This window comes from Lates calcarifer, linkage group LG20 (genome assembly GCF_001640805.2).
Source record: "Lates calcarifer isolate ASB-BC8 linkage group LG20, TLL_Latcal_v3, whole genome shotgun sequence".
In the NCBI taxonomy this organism is placed as follows: Eukaryota; Metazoa; Chordata; class Actinopteri; family Centropomidae; genus Lates; species Lates calcarifer.
In genome coordinates, this window is record NC_066852.1 from 6,298,873 (window position 1) to 6,317,940 (window position 19,068).

At 38.8% G+C, this 19,068-nt stretch overlaps 1 protein-coding gene across 5 annotated transcripts in view; it reads right to left on the bottom strand.

Moving 5' to 3' along the window:
* Nucleotides 1-18,598, bottom strand: part of LOC108893837 (uncharacterized) — a 51,791-nt gene extending 33,193 nt beyond the window's left edge. The window contains exons 1-3 of one of the 5 annotated variants that reach the window (XR_007815270.1): nt 18,360-18,598; nt 15,513-15,584; nt 13,209-13,309 (exon numbers count right to left, since the gene is read on the bottom strand). Coding sequence is in view for 2 of the 5 variants with exons in the window: in XM_051078552.1 (XP_050934509.1) it covers nt 13,209-13,309; nt 15,513-15,527 (116 nt within the window). In the remaining 3 variants the exon portion in view is untranslated. Of the gene's footprint in view, nt 1-13,208; nt 13,836-15,512; nt 15,585-18,359 lie in introns of those variants that run through there. The other 4 variants (XM_051078552.1, XM_051078553.1, XR_007815271.1 and 1 more) reach the window with 4 other exon arrangements.
* Between the last annotated feature and the right edge of the window lie 470 nt (nt 18,599-19,068).

A 19,068-nucleotide genomic window follows, 5' to 3' on the forward strand; every position in this document is an offset into this window, starting at 1 on the left:
TGGACACTTGTTTATAAATTGAGGGATGACATACCATGTTTCTGCTTGTAGCATATTATATATTTAACTATTAACAGTGAAACAGAAAAATAGCAAATATAAATGTTCAAATTGTGTTGAATGCAATTTTTTTATATTATTCAACATATTCAGCTGAAAATAAAAATGTAAAACACTATTAAAATGAAAAGAAATGTTATTGTAATAAATGTAAAAGCAAATTCTGCAAAAAAACTGTTTTTTTGAAATATTCTTTCTAATTTAAAAACACAAGTTTGGTATTTAATTAAATTGAATACCAAAACAACTTTTTGCATCTTTTATTTTATAATGTATTTTTTATCTTTCATTATATTTTGTATTTAATTTTGTAAGATGTTTGGATCACTGAAATAAGCAGAGTAAATTACAGAGATAATTATGGAATGCTTGGAAACAAACAAAGAAAGGCTGATTTGTTACTAAATTAATTAAAACTCTACAGGCACACTTTTGGTAACTGTCTGGAGGTATAAAAGACAAAGTAACTCAGACGAGGGCTGAATATGGGTGGTGGGCTCTAATCCTGAAGGACAAAACCAGCATATCCACCGAGACAAATCTTGTTTGATGGATCCCTGCTGCTAGATCCAACTGCAGCAGTCCGGTCTGGGAAGCCCATTGTAAAAGAGACGCTCAAGAAGGAAACACACTAAAAATGTATTAGAAATGGGACTCCTCAAACACAATATTAATTCACAGACAGCACAGTAAAAGCAAATTATCTTAATCCAAGCAAGGCCTGTGCATTCTCTCAGTGAGACAGTATTGTTACAGTATTCTCATACAAAACCACAAAAAGCTTAATGTTTTTTTAATCTTTTGTTTTTCTCATAATATCAAACATTTTTGTTTTACAGTAAATTTGTATTTCTGTTTTAACTGCAGCTATTCTAATAAAATATATAAATTATTTCATGATTGTGCATTTTGATAACACTGTTTTTGACTCAAATGTAGATAAACAAGTTGCTGAATTGTTAAATGTAATGAAATAATGTCATAAAATAAAACTCTAAGTGCTCTTTAAATTCTAAGCACTTCATTATTTGGATATTACATAATTTCTTGGCCAGTTCAACAATTAAAATGCAATAAAAAAAAAAATAAACAAAAACAAACAATAGCTTAAACCTAAAAGTCAAAATTCCTATTTACTACTAAAGGAGCACTATCATCGGGTTATGGTGCCAGTTTGGGTGAGCAAAAGAGGGAGGTGAGGGTTAACAAAAATAAAGAAAAGATTTTGGAGAAAAAAAGAAGAGCATACTACAACCCTGGCGTCTCCCTGGGATTTAGCATGGCTGTCTGTGTATGTGTAAGACAGAGAAAGTGACAGAGAATGAGATGGCGCTTAGTGTTCCCAGGTGCTCAAGTGTATCTAATTGCATGAGTGCAATTATGAGCATCTGCTTTCTTCATCTTTAGTGTAAGTATATGTATGTGAGGACACAGACGTGTGTGTTGGAGCTGAAAATGTCTGTGGTTCCCAGCTCCGTGGTCTGAGGGCAGAGGCCGGGCAGTGCCTTTAAGCCAGCTCTGGGTCAGTCCAAACACTGGCAGCTATTCATGACCAGATCAAGTTGATGTGAGATTCTGTCCCTCCTCTGCCCCCCATTTCCATATGAATGTGGAATATGCTAAAGAAAAAAAAACAAGCAAGATCCTTGTCCCAAGGAGCCACCGCAGGGTGAGAAAACACACATTTGCAAGGAGGACTCTACATCCACCCTCATGGCAAATAACAGAAATATTGGCATCATAAGCACATTTAGATAAATAAAATAATTAAAAAAAAGGGGGGGGGGGGGCTTTCACATACACACACTCACAGACGTACACACACAAACTCTTTCTATCTTCTCTCCACACACATTCAAACCCGGCCAAGGTCAACGTTGCTATCAGCCTAGCAGCTTATGAATCAAAACAAAATTGCATACACATACGTAGAGGTGCTTTATCATGACTGCGCACACACACACACACACACACACACACACACACACAGAGAAGAACAGCTCCATGCAGGCTACATCCCAGCCACTCTGTATAAAGGGTTTAGCCAGACAAAGGGTTCGTCCTGAAAGACAAACAGCAGGAAGCATGGAAACGGCAATGAACGTGATGCACAGACGTACGCATCAAGCGACCCCCAGAAGGATGAAGCCATGTTGAAGAGACAGCAGTGGATTGAAAAGAGTAAAAATGAACAATTAATACAGATCTGCATACCCCAAACGTCCTGTATCTTCTCCCTGCTACTTGGCAGGCCCAGGCTGAAGCCGGCTGTATAAACGCCATACCATCACGTGCTTATACATGTGTTTCAGACAGACATGGGCCTCCTAATACACACAGACAATGTCACACGCTCCTATTGTTCCACTCCATCGTTTGGCCAGAGACAAACCCCAGTCCTGTCTAACTGGTTAAAGGTGGGCTCAAACCCAAGGCGATGAGGCCATCTATTACCAGGAGGGATGAGGGGAGGGGAGACAGAGACCCCTAAATGGGGGGGAAAGCTCAGTCAGCTAGGTTTATAACTGCCGGTGAGCACTAGACGCCCAAAGCCTGCCGCCACATTCTGAGGGCAGGGCGTCCATAGCAACACAGAGATGCAATGAACATCAAGACACCTTTTTTGATTTCTTGCTCTATAGTGTGTATGTCCGAAATAAAAATTAATTACATTATATATTTTCACTTGAATTAGGTGCAGAGTCAGGGATGTGATGTTATCAGAATAGGTTTTACCACCTTCTTAAGCTAACAGAAATATTCCTGAAATAAACAAAGTACATGAGGAGAAACATTGTAAGGAGAATCAAACTAATGTAACACACGTAAAGGAGGATAATTCAGCAGATATTACATTGACTTTTTTGCATTAAACATCAAACAATCATTTTGTGTTTCTGTTGTTGGTTCTTTGCCTTCTGGTTATCAATTCCATTTTGTGGTTATTACTGATGATTGTAACCAGCAAAGTCTTGATAAAAACAACAAAAATAAAAACCCTACAAACCTAAAATGGTATTAAATTTTGAAAACATTTCCATGGATATGTAGATTTTATTTGTATACAATATGGATGCAATCATGCACCAGTTAAAAATGATGTAAATAAAACAGAAAATTGCAGAAACTGCAGAGAGAACCACTCTCCACGAAAAGCTGTTTCCACTGAAGGAAATGTGTTTCAGACCATATTTATTACAGTAATGTGCATCTAAAATTACCATTTGTGTAGGCTTTGTAAAACAAATATCCCAGATCAGTTTAACTAATGTCACTGCTGGCTGCAGTGCAGTAATAATAAACAAGCACCACAAACAAACTCTAACCCTAACTCTACAATAAGAGGAAGGCAAACAGCCTGCTATTTTGCAACAACATTGCACAGTAATTTAATTATAATCATCCCACGTGCAAGTTAACTGCATTAATGTAAATTCAGTTCAGTCAGTCCAAAGTCCCTTGCAGAACGATGTTTCTCACTCCAGCTTTCCCTCATTTTCTTTTCCCCTTTTCCTGACTTTGTCTTTCTTTGGGGACCAACACTGGGATCCAGTACACAACTGCTGGGGTCTCCAGCATAGTGAATCATACTACTCATAAATATCTGTCACAGCCAATCACTGGGGTACAGCCAGATGTGTATGTGCATGTTTTTATTTAGAAAGAGCCAATCAGAGAGCAGGGATTTTGTCTCCCCTTGTCGCCCCTTGAAAGACACAGGTGATATTTGTCAAGATCAGTCAATGTGAGAACTCCTTTGATTTACAGTGCTCACAATCTGATGATATTTAACAAAGTTTGACTGTGCTGCTAGCTTGGACTTGGATCATTATTTTGTACTGTGATATCTGCTGTGAAAAATCATCTGTTGTATGTTTCAGTGACACTGACATAGTTTAAAAAATAGACTCATGCTTTCTGTGATATTATAGCAGTGATTTATTTTTTCTGTGCAGACATCAGTCTGGTCTGGTTACCATCAGCCCAGCGCCAGCCACCTGTGCACAGGCCCTTCTGTATTTACGTTGTGATAATCACAAAGAGGGATTTCGACCAGATTGCATGTCTTATCTACAAAGTGGGCTCACTCCTGTCCAGATCAAAAAGTTACAAGAAACTAAAACAGATTAAAAGGATGAAATGTTGGTACAAGATTTCAAATTATCATGTCAAAACAAAATCAAGGAGAAAACCAGAAACTCTCAAAAAAGACTAGGTTTTTGTGGCAGCAGGGTTTAAAAAACAGAGTCTTGATTTTATCCTTGTTTTTGGACATTGTCCCAGTGGGCTGTTCTGGTCCTGACTGAGTCATAGTGTGCGACCCTCTCCAGCAGCACGCCGGCCTCTGCCAGCTACACAAACAGTGAGAGAGAGAACATGACATCACCCCTCTATCATCCACTAGATACACTCAAGGCTCACAGTTCAGCAGGTTCAAATGCTTGATGCAGATGGAGGCTAATGTTAACTCACTGAAGCAAGAGATCCTTCGTATTACAACCACCTTTTTAAAACTTTCCCCGAAGCGCTGGCCTGCTTAACAGACGCTGGAAGTCATTACAAGGGGATTGTGTTACAGTTTGGTCTGAAGCAGATTTTCTCTGTCCCTGCACCCCTCCTAAAGACACTAAACTGGTGACAGAGGCAGAGAGACAACAGTCCGACCGTGCTGGATGTTGGTGTAAGGGGAATACAGTCTCTCTGGGCAATAAACCTCTGCAGGCATGTGGAGGATGTTCCCTCCTGACTGTGCCCACTGTAATAAGTACGGCCAGCCTCAGCAGGAGTAAACAGAGACACAAATCTCTCTTCCCTCTGGGCGGCCCAGGCAGGAGACATCAATTCCCGCTTGCAATCACCACGTCTACTTTCAAACAGATTTCATTACACCCTCGCGACATCACACCCTTCAACAGCTAACATGCGGAAATGATTTTGGATTTTGTCTCTGTTTAATAAACAGACCCCAACAAACACTCTACATTTGACAGTTCGCAAAGGGCAAATAAGTGTATAGTTTTTTTTTATGGGTCAGTCTGAAAATGGGGTATCATTATCACAACATAAAACTGTCATGACCCTGTGGTGCATTTTTCAATTTACCTATAACATGAAAAACAACACTTTCTGGCAAGAAAAATACAACCTTGTCTAACTGAAGCAGACTGAAGGCCGGTGGAAGAAGAAGAAAGAGGAAAAAAAAAACACTGGTCCACCATGTGGCCCACAATCTATTCATTGCTCCCGTTTAATTTCTTTTGGGTGCATAATCCTTTCAGTTTCAATAGCAAATTTAACAGTCCCTAAGGTCTAAGCACCAGACTGGTCAATACAAAACCAGACAACTAATTACTGAGCGCACCACGCTCTCCTCTGCACCACCCCCCTACCTTCTTCTTCCCTTTTTCTCTCCCCCGTTCCTCTCTCTCTCCAGCAGCTGTGGGGTTCATGTACACAAGAGCAGCAGTCAGGCAGTATTAGGTTTCCACTTCCCAGATCTCCCTTAAAAGCCTGTCCCATAATGGCCCTTCAGTCACACAAACACGCATAGGGTTTCATACAAAAAAAAGCACACACAGTTGGACAACCACATGTGAATATATAGACATTCACTTGAGCCATTTTGAAGATTCCTAAAATAGAGTTCTGTTTGTTTGCCTACCTACATTTATTTTCTACTTATTGTTTATTGGTTTCTGAAATGATTTTCATTTTTTGATGCAGAATAGTTAATTGTTTCGATTATACTGTTTTCTAGTGATTTAACAGCCCTAAAGTAAATTGCATGTTTACTAAGAGACAACATCAATGTTCATAATGTGTAGCAGTTAGACAGTAGCTTTAAGAGGGTGTAATTACCATGTAATTGACGCCTTGTTTTCAAGTAATAAATTAAAGCACAACCTGACAAGCTGTTGAGCTAATAAAAAAGCTAAAAGCTAACCAACATCTGAGCTCTGAAGTGGTTTGTTGAGTTAAAATGAGCAGTCAATTAATAAGATTAGTTTATTAATTCATCTGCAAATGTTTTGATAATCAATTGATCCTTTAAGCCATTTTTAAAGCAAAAATACAAAGGATTCTCAGTTTCATGCTTCTCTGATGACAAGACTACTTTTCTCTGTTTTATAGTACTGAACATCTTTGGATTTTGGATCAAGCAAAACAAGTAATTTGATTTGATTACATCAAATAGGAGATTATGATGGTTATTTGTCAGTTTTATTTTATAGTTCAAATGATTTATCACTAAATTGAGAAAATAACTGGCAGATTAATTGATGATGAAAATAATTCGAAGTTGCAGCCCTGATTATTAGTACTCTTAGGATCTATGTTTTTAGAAAGCACATTCATAAAAGTCACGCCTGATAGTTAAATCCTAATATTGTCTTAAAATTGTTAAAAATACAATTAAAACAATATCAGTGATCATTTTCCTCAAAGCATCCAAAACATAAATTGGTTATTTATTTAAAGTGACTGCAAAATATTATTGCACAGGAGGAAACAAACAAAGCCTGACTGTAATTCTGAGTACAAACATATTATAATTGTATTTTGGCTGATTTGAAAACAGAAGCCGATGCATATGGTGTAGGAACCCTCAGCTGACCCTGTGACATATGGTGCTTGTGGTGTTTTTAATGTAGATGAGAAAGAACTTATCCTCTGCTTCCCATGAGTAAATACCCTGGCTGTGAGAATGATAACATGGTCATGATAGCATGCTCAGTGCTAACCCAGCCCCATGTTGTGTTGTGTTGTGACTGCTGTCCTATGCTTTACAGCCTTCCTCTGTAAACAGACGCACTCTCAAGGCTTTGATCATGACCCAATGCACACCAGCAACTCAGCACAGCCCCTAATTTGCTGATGGGTTTAAAAAGTCCCTCAGTTAAGAACACTTCCCTCAGATAATGGGAAGAGTTGGCCCCCTCTGTGACCTGAGTGGAGTGTCCTTTGTCTCACTCCTAATGTTTGCCTTAGCCCATTGTGTCTGCATTATCCAGAGCCTCCACCCCACCTCGCAGCACAGCTTTGACATGACAGCCCCACTGCACCACACTGGACTGCCCTCAAAGAGGAAATACTAAATGTATGGAAGCCATTTCCCAGTGTTCCTCTGAGCTCTGTATAGACTCCCCTCCCCCATGCCCCTTCCTCACCCCCCACATCTGTGTGACCACCGAGGGGCTGAGATGGTTAAAGAAGCCGAGCTGTTTAAAATGGTGTAGAGAGTCACATGGCTACAAACACTGGGTCCGACACACACACACACACACACACACACACACACATGCATACAGCTGATTCCACAAAGACATTCTGCGCCCTCTTTGCTTGCAAACAAGGAGGATGAGCTCCTGTCAGCTCAAAGACAAGCAGACAAATTGCCTGTGATCTCTTGACCTGAGAAACTGGCGACCATCCAAAACAGACTGCTCTAAAAGTGATGAAACACAAAATAAAATAAGAACTTATATGCAATAATATGTAAATTGGATGCATCAAAGTACAAACAAACACACAAAAATTTGGCCTCAGCACCTTCAACTAATGATAGGGACCTTTAATGGCACATATAAAATTGGCTGGAGGTGGGTGGGGAAAGAGATAAAAAAAAATTAAATAAATGAGTACTTTTTTGCCTTTCTTTTGTTCTTTCTTTCTCTCTGCTTTGTGTCAGTAAGGACAGCTGGATGAGAAATGGATCACTGGTAAAGGGACACACAGTCTCCATCACAGACATGACATCACCTCCTTTATAACCAACCCATTGGGGGCCATTTGTGCTAGAATTCAATGCTGTGTGTCTGTGTTTGTGTGTACTTGTGCGGGTACATGCATGCAAGCTGTAACTTAGCTGTCTTTGCAGTATCTTTTTTTATACTGCTCTGAGTTCAAAGACCCACGTTGTTCTAGTTTTCATATTCATATGGTAATAATAGGTTAAACTGAAAATGCAGCAGTGGGTATTAATTCATTACAGCAAACAATGAGCACTAAAGATCTGTGTTATTTTCCACTAGCAAGGTCCGAGACTTGGCTAAAGTCATTAATAATTCAAGAATTCAAGAATCTGACTATGATGCATATCATCTGTCATCATTATCTTAGCGTTGAATGACACCTTGCATCCATCTGGTCTTTATACAATTCATCAGAATAAGTCAAGCTAATGGCCCATAAAGCCATGACTCTCTTTCACCATATGAATAAAATCTAAGCTGTTTCAATTACTTCCACCTGGACACTTTCCCTTGATCATCATTTGGTTTCTGGTTCAAAGTTCACTTTTCAGATCCATGTTGGTTCCTCCAGGTCTCACTATGGTAGTGTCTTAAGATGATCACTGCCTACTGGATGATGAGTGAAAAATTAAGTCTCTCTTGATATCTGAATTCAAACTGTGGCAGCTCAACGGTGGTGCCGCAATGACCATTTCAAAATGGTGAGGGGCTATGAGCGGTTGCACATATGTTGCATCTATGGAGAATCCTCTCAGTACACAAAGAGGCTTCCATTCTGGTGGAGTGAGCCACAGAACCACACAAGGCTGGAGGGGCTTGGCTACAGAAGCTTGTAAAAATGTTAACAAGTCAATGGGAAAGAATTGGAATTAGAAGTTCTGACTGGCCACAAGGTGGGCAAACCTATTCTAAAACTCATTATTTCTTGCATAGTTGCGGAGGATTTTAGGAAAATCACCAGTTTTCCAATTAATCAACCATAGAGAACATTTATAGCTTATTCATGTACTTGACAAAGCTTGTCAGGGTGAAAATCTCTCAAGAAACATGATGACATGATCTTTGATTAGCTAAAATTCCATGGAGCTGCTGTCAATGATTTAAACCAGAAAGATTATTCAGGCTTTACCAAAATAAACCCCCGCTGTAATGGCACATCATGTTAATAAACTATGACACTAAAATTACCATGCACAGCATGACAGCCTCTCCTCCCTCATGACAGACAAAGCTGGCCATTCATTTTGGGGCTGAACCTTCCAAACTGGTGCTGGACCTCCTGATGAGGTTACCTACACACTCCGCTTAGTGCAGGATACTGTCAGGATAATGAAGGAGCCACCATCCAAGCATGATCAACAAACTGAAGAGGTCTCCCTGATTGTGCCACTAATATCTGTCTGGGCACTGAAGAGATACAAGGGTGCAGAGACGAGATGTAGTCAGTCAGCCTGCTGTATTCTTGGCCTCCAGGGTTATGAACTTCTTAGGCTGCAAGAGCAGCTGCATTGTTGGAGCAGTTATTCTGATAACAACCCACATCATATTTCTTCCTGGAACAGCACAGATTCACAGCCATTCAGCATGCCCTCATTAGTCAGCAAAACTCCACTAGAGGCACATTCCTTTGTCCAGTCTCAAGAGTGTAACTCGTCTTTGTCACTGGCCTACAGTAAGTGAGTAACTGAAGTGTACCATTAAGAGTACCTCACATTTTCTTCACAGAGGAAACAGCCTCTCACATGGACCTGAGACCTGAAGGTCTGAGGTCTGTTCCTCAAAATACTTCTGTGTGCTACATAATACATACAGAAGAGGCAAGGTAAACAGGATTGTCACTCATTGCGTTTACATGCACTCTGGTAATTTGATCATAACCCGAGTAAGGTAATACTCAGATTATCATGACTGTCATACAAACATCTTAGCAAAGTTATCTTACTTACATTAAGGTCGTAATTGGAGTAAGCACAACTCAATTTACAGAGATGGCTTACTCATTGATCTTTTAAATGCACCATATAGCCTGCTTTTCCACATGTGCCACAAAAATCACAGAGTGGACCAGATGTGTTTGAACAAAGAGCCACCAGGCAAGCAGGTGTGGAAAAATGAAACATTCTTTATGGGGCAACAGCAAATGGATTTCTAATTACAAATACCACTCCATGTAACACATGTTGCATTGAGGTGACGTGTAAAATATTCAACACAAATGTACCACAATTTTACTATTACATTCCCACTTCCTGTCTCACTGTACGTTTTCACAAGCCTAATGGACATGATAGTTAATTATCAAAGAACACATGGAGTAGGGAGTGGTACAGATAAGTTCCTACTAAAACCATGGTAAATATTACATGAATTATGTTGTGACTATTAATTAGTAGCTCTCTGAATTATGAAAGATTTCCTTGCAAGGAATACTAAAAGGTAATTCACGCAATTCCTCTCCTGGTTGAGTGACAGAAAGGGAAACCACCCCCTGTTTCCTGAGGCAGTCCGATCCTGCTTGCTTTCTGAGTTTCTGTTTCCATCCTGACTGGCACCTCTGTCAGTCACATGGTAGCAGCAGGCTAACAACTAATAAATCACTGCTACTAAGTGAGCTTTTCCTTTCACTGCTTGGAAACAACAACTGGGTTAATTTATAACCAGAGGAGGCATGAGGGAGAGGCTAAAATTGGCTGTGGAGGTCAGGCAGGTTATCTGACAACATGTCTTCACCTGGCATAAAGAACAATAAATAACTTAGATCATCTATAGGCATACACCATGATGAAACTATTACTAAAAACATGAAATGCCTCCCAGATTCAAATAATCCAGGGTCCTTGATGAGAGGATGAACTGTACCATACCAGCTGAATTAATAGTGACCTACAAAACACTGTGGCCCTTTGTTTAGGAACCTGTACAACTACGAATTTAGAATCTTTTGAACACATTTAAACATGTTTGTTTTCATTCAGACTCACAAATTACTTTATCACTTAACAATAGAGCTTCATAGTATGATATATAAGAATGTAAAAGATATCACTGCAGCTACTACATACACAACAGAAAATTCTAATACGGTTAGCAACTTCTTTTAGCTGAACAAAGCACACACAGGTTTAGGGCAGCAGACGACACAAATTATATCCTGAGTCCAATTCTAAAATAATTCGAAGATTTGTTTAACTGCTGAGACTATGAGACACACAATGTGAGAGAGCTGGTGATCCACAAGGAGGTAATCCACAAATTTATCCTCTAGGTCCCAGTGCTGAGCAGGCAATTTATATTTTTCTATCTGCAGTCATACTACATTGTAGAAGCTGCGACAGAAGCCACCTTTAGCACAAATGCAACTTTTTGACAGTAACTTTACGAGTCCTCATTAAGGTGTGCAGTTCTACTGCTTCATTAGATTGTGACCCACATGCCCAAAATAGAGAACTAGGTTCAGCAGACACAGTTTGTGTGTATTTATAAAAGCAGTAGTAATGACTGAAATTTAGCAGAGCTTCCCCACATGCTATCAGTTAAACAGACATTATGCTGTACAGAGAGGACCAAAAATAAATTAATGCAGGCACAACTTGACTTTTTTTTTTCGTTAAAATCTTGCTTTAAAACCACCTTTCACAGGAGAAATAAGTCCATTAATGCCAGTCGAGACACTTCAGTCCCATGTTACTGAGATGTGTAATGAATGGAGGGAGCAAGGGAGGCACAGAGTGAGTCAGTCAGAGAGACGGGTTCTGATTTCCTCAAAGAAATGAGGGAGTGAGGTCAAAACCCCAAACTGCCAATGAACCATAAAGGTGAGACACATAAATCACTGCTCTGAAGTTCAATAGCTTCCTAAAAGGAGTTCACTCACTTACTTAACTCAGCTCATTTCACAGACTTAGATACACAAGTTCATTTTAGGTGCAAATCTGTTTTTACCTTTAAATGAAAAAAAAAAAAAAAATAGTCATAGTTTCTCAAAGTTAAAACCACTAACTTGTAAAGAACTTTTGTCTCTCTGAGAATTGTGGTTTACAGAAAATATAAACAAGTGTGTTTAGATAAAAAAAAACATAAATGGTATTTTATATTTAAGGTTATTACACAATTAGAATGGTTGAGTACTTAAAGACATTGCTTTCTTTTGTCCTGATTTACCTCCAGTACAGACATGGTCAGTTAGAATATACAATGATCTGCTTTTACAAACTAGTCAAAGACATAATAATTACAAAGATATTATCTAAAATTAATTATTATTAATTATCTGATGAAATAAAATTCATGGGGAATCTTACTTGCAATATTTCCTCATTCCTAAAGTACTGTACAATCTACCACAGTTATACCAATAGAAACAAATGAAAAAGTCCAGTGCTCAAGAGCTAATATTACATTTATCAAATAATGGAGTTATTCAGTAAGCCTGCAGTAATTCTTTAGTTTACACCAGCAGCAACATCTACCATTAAGTGTTTCAAAATTCTACGAAGATGAGCCAACGGCTAATAATCTAGGCATCATTTCAACAACACTGTCCACAGAAACTGGATTCATGAAGCAAAGTATCCTGGGCTGATGAAATCTGGATCAAGTCTACAGGATGCAATGTGAACTTAAGAGTCTTTAAGTTGAGTCAGATTTCTTTATAGAAACTAAGTTATCACCACATTTTTCATCTTGTTATTTTAGTATTATTCCTGTAAAAGATGGTACAGTTAAAATGTATATAGTGAGTCTGTTTTGAGACAGAAATAAAGCAGTTTTGTCAGATAGTAATGGTGATGGTAAGAAAAACTTCAATGCTCAATTTCTCAAAACTGCATTCCACCCACACTTAAAAATTCCAAGCTCATGAAAAAGTGAAACCACTGAGCAACTGATCAGTTCTATCAGCTAAATAAACAGCCTCCATAGCAAGACAGCTGAAACATGTAGCAGTTTCCAGCATTTGAAACAGGCACCAGTTTCACAGTGGCAATGTCATACTAAAAAAGTTTTCAGAGCCATTGTGCTGTCTGGGCCAAGTGCCATTCTCTTTGACCCCTCCAAATTCCCTTCCCCCAGTCGGCCTCCACTCCACCTCCCTTCTCGCTCTACCTTGACCCTCAAAACTTACAAATTCAAAAGCACAAAGCCCTTCTTATCTCTTCAGCGAGCAAATTAATTGTAGCAATGAGACATGAACTTGAACCCACTGCAGAGAAGAAGAAAAAAACTGAACTGCGAGTTTGACAATAAAAACTCAATATAGGTAAAATAGGAGTTGGGAACATATGAATCAAAAGCAAAGAGGAATTGAACACACTGCTGAAAATTCAGGCATATGGAGATTGTTTGGGAGCACAGAACTTCCAGAAAGTGCTTAGAGAGAAAGAAAGAAGCACTTACCACATAGATCCTGACATCCGAGCCCAAGAATGAAAGATTCCTCTCTTGTCTATCTCCGATCCACTTCCATTTTTCTGAGCTCCCATATGGCACCCCCACCCCTCCGAGAGGCAGAAGCAGAGAGTGCGACAGAGGGAGAGTCAAACACACAGGGAGAGAGTGAGAGAGAGAGAGAAAGAGAGGGGGGCATTAGTCCTGGTGTGGAGATGGAGGGGACTGTTGCAGCTGTGCAACCCCGTCAGTATCTCCTCAAATCCAATCCTCCCCTCAATGTGTGTCTGCAGCACCGCGGAAAAAGGCAACGGAAACAAAGTGATCCTCTTACACACAGCACAGAGAAAGAGAGAGAGTCAAACAGGGAGAGGGCGAGGGAGGGAGAAAGAGAGCGAGAGAGAGAAGAGAGAGAGAGAGAGAGAGAGAGAGAAACATGCACAGGGAAATCGGCGGGGAAAGAAAACAAGCAAGCTAGTTAGAGGGCCGAGGCAGCTGGAGAAAAGCAGGTTCAAGTTTTCAGCGTTTCCTTTACTTTGTCGTAGAACTCTGCCGGCCGAATGGGAGGGAACAAGTGGGAGCTTCTAGGAAGGCAAGGAAATAGAGCATAATACCTTCCAGCTTCTTTCTACCCCCACTTCTCCCTCCCTCCCACCCTCTCTCTCTTTCTTTTCTCTCACTCTCTATCACTCTTTCTCCCTGTCTCTTTCTGGTAATAAGCCTGGCTGCAACAACCCCCTCCCCTTGGGCGCTGGAATGCAAGGCAAGAGTTTCAAGAGGCCCAGTTAGACAACCCTCAGAGTCACAGCACCTTGACCCCCAGGTCAGACACAGTGTGTATGTGTGTATATGTGTGTGTGTGTGTGTGTGTGTGTGTGAGTGTGTGCAGGAGGGGCGGGGAGCTTTAGTTGTGTCTGTGTATACTAAATTTTGTGAGGGGCAGCTTTGCCTCATGAGATCACATAACCATACCCGGACAGCCACTTGACAGAGTTAATACTGTCGGACATTTACACCACTGTAGTAAGTCACAATCAATCTCACACTGACTGCTGACACATGCACACAATGGCTGCCTTCACTCCATAAGAGTAATTGTATTAAATGGGTCTGGTTAGGGAAAGAATATTAAGTTAACTGACTCTTATTCTTCACTTTTAAAATGTCTCTTCTGTTTTTTGTGGTTTGTGGTTTTATGTTATTAATTTGTGGTGGTTTGCCAAATCAGTTGTTTGATTGAATACATTTGAGGAAGTTGTCCTATGTAAATGTGCCACAATACTAGTGACTCAGAGGAAGTTTGTAATGTTATGTGAGCATAGGAGTAATCATGCTCCTTTCCAACAACACTCTGTGCTGCTGCCTTGTTGAGGCTTATAGTGAATTTTCTCTAAATTTATTCAACAAATTAATATTTTGAAAAAAGAGCTCCACAACAAAAACATCAGAAAAAAAATTAAATGCAATAGATCAGTAAGAGGACAACACCAGTATCACCTAATGATGATATAGCTGACAAAACATTCAAACACTGCATGCAAGACGCCATGAAAAAGACTTTGAATGGGGTACATTTTAGCATTTTAGAAATACTGTCAGACACAGCAAGAGCTGAAGTTGCCAAGCTTTCAGACATCTGTCAATTTTTTTCTCTCTCTTTTTTTTCCAGATTTCAGATTAGTGGCAGTTAAACCAAAGCAACAGGGCTTGGTTTTGTATGGACACTATTCTGAAACAAGTGTTTAAATCCCTCCAATCAGGCAGGTGTGCGTCATTCGAATCAGAGAAGCTGGTACTGTCTGCCAGTCAGGGCCCAGTATTGTAACTGCTCTGCATGTAAAAAACCTATTCTTCAAATGCATTCAAGTGTCTAAGCTAATATGGGTCCCTCCTGCCCTCTCTGTCTGTCTCTCTTTCTCTCTCTCTCTCTCTCTCACACACACACATGCACACAAACACTCAGGACTCCCCATCAGTATATACCTCCCAGCAAAGTGAGACCTTTACCTACAATTATACTGTAGATTCTGGCCTTTGAACAGTTTTTCGGTGAGTTGAAACTTGAAATACAGATTCAACTGACTTAGTATATTACATCATTTTCTTTTGCACATTTGATTTATATATTTCCAAAATAACTACCCCATGTTGACAGCATTTAGGCATTTTTAAATGAATGAAATACTTAATTTCATATTTAAGCATTTTGTAACAAAAAATGACAATAAGAAAAAAAAACCAAACCCTGTCACATACACTTCAACAACTTGATGATATGACTGTAAAAATAAACCAATAGACCAGATCACTTACCAGTTGGAAATTCATATTTCTGCCTCAGTCAGGTCAGTCTCTGGCCAGCAAGGCAGTTCTGAAAGGAAGATCCTGTCAAAAGAATAATACACATTATGCATCCATTTCCTGGACCCAGCTGTGCTTATATCACGAAGTGAGATATAATGAGGTGATAGACCTTGGCCAAATGGACACTCAAATGGTTACATAACACCAAAGTTCCATATATTTGCATTTCTGATTAAGCTTATACAACACAGAGACTAAGATGTTTTGGTGATGGAAGATGGAAAATAACTGTTTAGACATGTATTTTTCAGTATTTAAAAAATATATCAAATCTTAACTGTGGATATGCCTTGTATTTTGTACATTTTGTACATGTATTTTAAATGCAGATGAAGATTTATTTTAAAGTTTGTAAAATTATACTGTACATAAGTGAATTTGTAAATATATTTTCATGCTTCTTTACCCATACCAAGACAATAAAGACTATTTCAGAGATTAAAAATGTATTCATAAAATGGTATTAACCACACAGGGCAGAGGGCTGCCTGGTTGCTAATTATTGATATCTGTTTAGTTATTTCACTGAAATGTTAAAATGTCTAAATTTGCCACTGAGCCATGCCACTAGGTTTATTGTTGCTTGTTGCTTGCTAAGTGAGCATTTATATGCTCACCTAACAAGATAGTCCCTTCCTATTACCACTGTAAAGTCAGTGTCTGTAAATATAAGTAGGTGTATGATGGTGTTTATTACAGACAATAAACACAATGCAAGATTTCTAATAAGTTACAAATATTTTAGTTTTCACAGATATACATTCTACTTTATTTTAATTTCCATCCATATAAAATCACTGATATTTAACAGTAGATAAATGCATATTCTTGACCAACAAAGAATAACTGGGATGTTTTGGATCATATGTCCAGTTTGGTTATTCTCCCTGATTTGATTTTAAAAATCATTTAGAAAACCACAGTTGTCACAGATGAAGGGTGGAATTCCTCAGGGTTCCATCTTGGGCCTCTTTCTGTCCTGACTTTAGCTGCTTCCTCTAGGTTATTTTGTTCACAGAAAGCATGTGTTTTTCCAGTATTGTTCTGCTGACAGCCAATTCTATTCACCTATAAACCAAACTGACAGCCATGAACCATGACACTGAATGAATGGTCAGATTCTTATACCTATATAACACAAGAACAAAGCTCGCCATTATTTCCTGGTAAAAGGCTTTGGAATGCACCATGTTTGTTACAGATAGAAACTTCTTTGGAAAAAATCTTTGCTTGTGACAACTGCATCTTACTGGAAATCTAATACAAAATGTAGTAAATTGTAAATTGTATTGTTATTAAAACCTACCAACTCCTTTTCTGATTTATTACTGAAGACATTCACAACACCTTCAGTATTCAGTATTTAGTTCCTGTAAACATTTCACAACTCAGCTTGCAGACAATGTGTGCAAATCATCAGTCATATTTAAAAACAAACACATTGTGGCCAATGACCACAACAGTACATTTCTGTTACTACTATATCACCTTCAGACATAATTTTTACCATGTTATTATACAACATCAGGTCTCTTTGACTGTAACAGCATTGCTAGGAAACAGCTCACTTCCACTTTACCTCCTGTGAGCTACAGATCTTTTTTCACAGCCATTACTGACATGTGGTGGAAGGGGAGCACAGGTATGATTAATAACATTAATGATGGCCAAATTTCATTTAGCTTCTCCCTAGTTCTTTAGCTTTCTCCTCACTCCATTGTGATGTCTCGCTATTCCTCTCACTGAACACAGGGAAAGCTGGCAGTATGCTACAGGTGTCCTCCCTTTTCTTAGAGTTTGTTGGGAAATAAATTAAATGGGAATTCAGCCTGTCATACATACAATCGCACAATCATATTAGAGCTGGAGTGACAAACTGGCTAAAATTAGCTTGTTGCAGATATATCACTATATGGGGTATATGTTGGCAGATAAGAAAACGTACAAAAATGCAAAACTAGAACTGAGGTCATGTGGAAATTGTGTCATGTTACATAGTGTGTCCACCAGAGAGGAAGTAGATTTTTCAAATCACATCTCACTGAATTTGCATCTTGGTCACAATTGTTAATCTGAAGGATCCATATCAAGATAGTTGTTCCTCTTATATATTTGTGTTACACTATTGGTCTATTTAAAAAAAAAAGCAAAATATCAATATCAGCATTGGCCTTAGGAATACTAAAGTATCCGATGGCCTACAGATCATACCTGCACCTTCCACTACAGAGAGATGATGACCATTAAAGTGTCCCAGTAAGCCCTAACAGTGTGACAGTGCACTAGCACAGACAATACAGACCAACTTGTCTGCGACAAAATATCATCACATAATGACATCATCAATGTCATTATTTTTATACAATGGTTTCTAATTTAAAAATCACTATTATTTGTCCAGTAGTTACTGCTTAATAGGCTACACAACCCAGCCTAATGTTGACAGATTAGAAATTGGGGACCTTTTAAAATTCATGTTTCCATACACTGAAATAATGATAAAAACAACTACCTTAAAATGTTGTAACTGTAACATGTCATTCTCATCAGCCTCTATACAAATACATCTCTGTTACAGTATCTACAATATACAACATGAGTCATCATTTCAAGTTGATGTCAATGATTGCATCATGTAAGAAAGTATCAGAAGTTCAGTATTATGCATAATACATTAATGTGACTATCATACAGTTCCTTCATACTTCAATTTAAGATTACTGGATAACACATAAGTCTTGTCTTGTAATGGTCATACTGTTTCTTGCTGAATACTGCTCCTCAAAATACATTTACCTGTCTGCCACTCCTTTTGAACTTCATTTAGATCAAGACATTTACACGTAGCTTTTTGTAGAATCTCAGTCTGCTCTGAGTCAGCTTAAAATAAATCCACCTCAGCACTGTAACTTCAAAACGGGTGAATATGACTTTAAAAGGCCCGGTTGGTAAGGGCTGAGCTTGAGGTACAGTAGACGTGCACTGAGGTTTTCAGCTTCGGTCTGTACAAAAGGGCTGGTGTGTTGTTGTTCTCCTTCCTGTTCTTATCTTCTTTTAACACTACAGGCAGCCTAGATGCATCCCAAGCCTGCTGCTGCCCTCCACAGGTAATAAACAGACATACCTATTCCGTTCCGTCTGTTCAGTGGGTTCCAAATTGTAAAAATTCAACACAGCAATTAGCAGCTTAGGTCCTATTTACATGCTTCTAAGAATTTGTGTTTTGAGAGAAATTAAAGATTGGGGCATAAAGGGACATACAGTATGAAATCTTACAGTGGCTGAATAGGGACTAGGAGAAGAACTTATGCTGCTTTTATATGCTTGATGTCTCACTGTTTCACATTTAAACTTACTGAGATTCAACACATCCGAGGATAGATTATTCTTATGCTTAATCTAAAGATAGGGGGAGGGAGTTCTTTATATTTTGTTCTCATCATCTTTTTATGCGAAACATATTTCTTATGGCAAAATGGACAGAATAGGTCTCGCAGCATCTGTT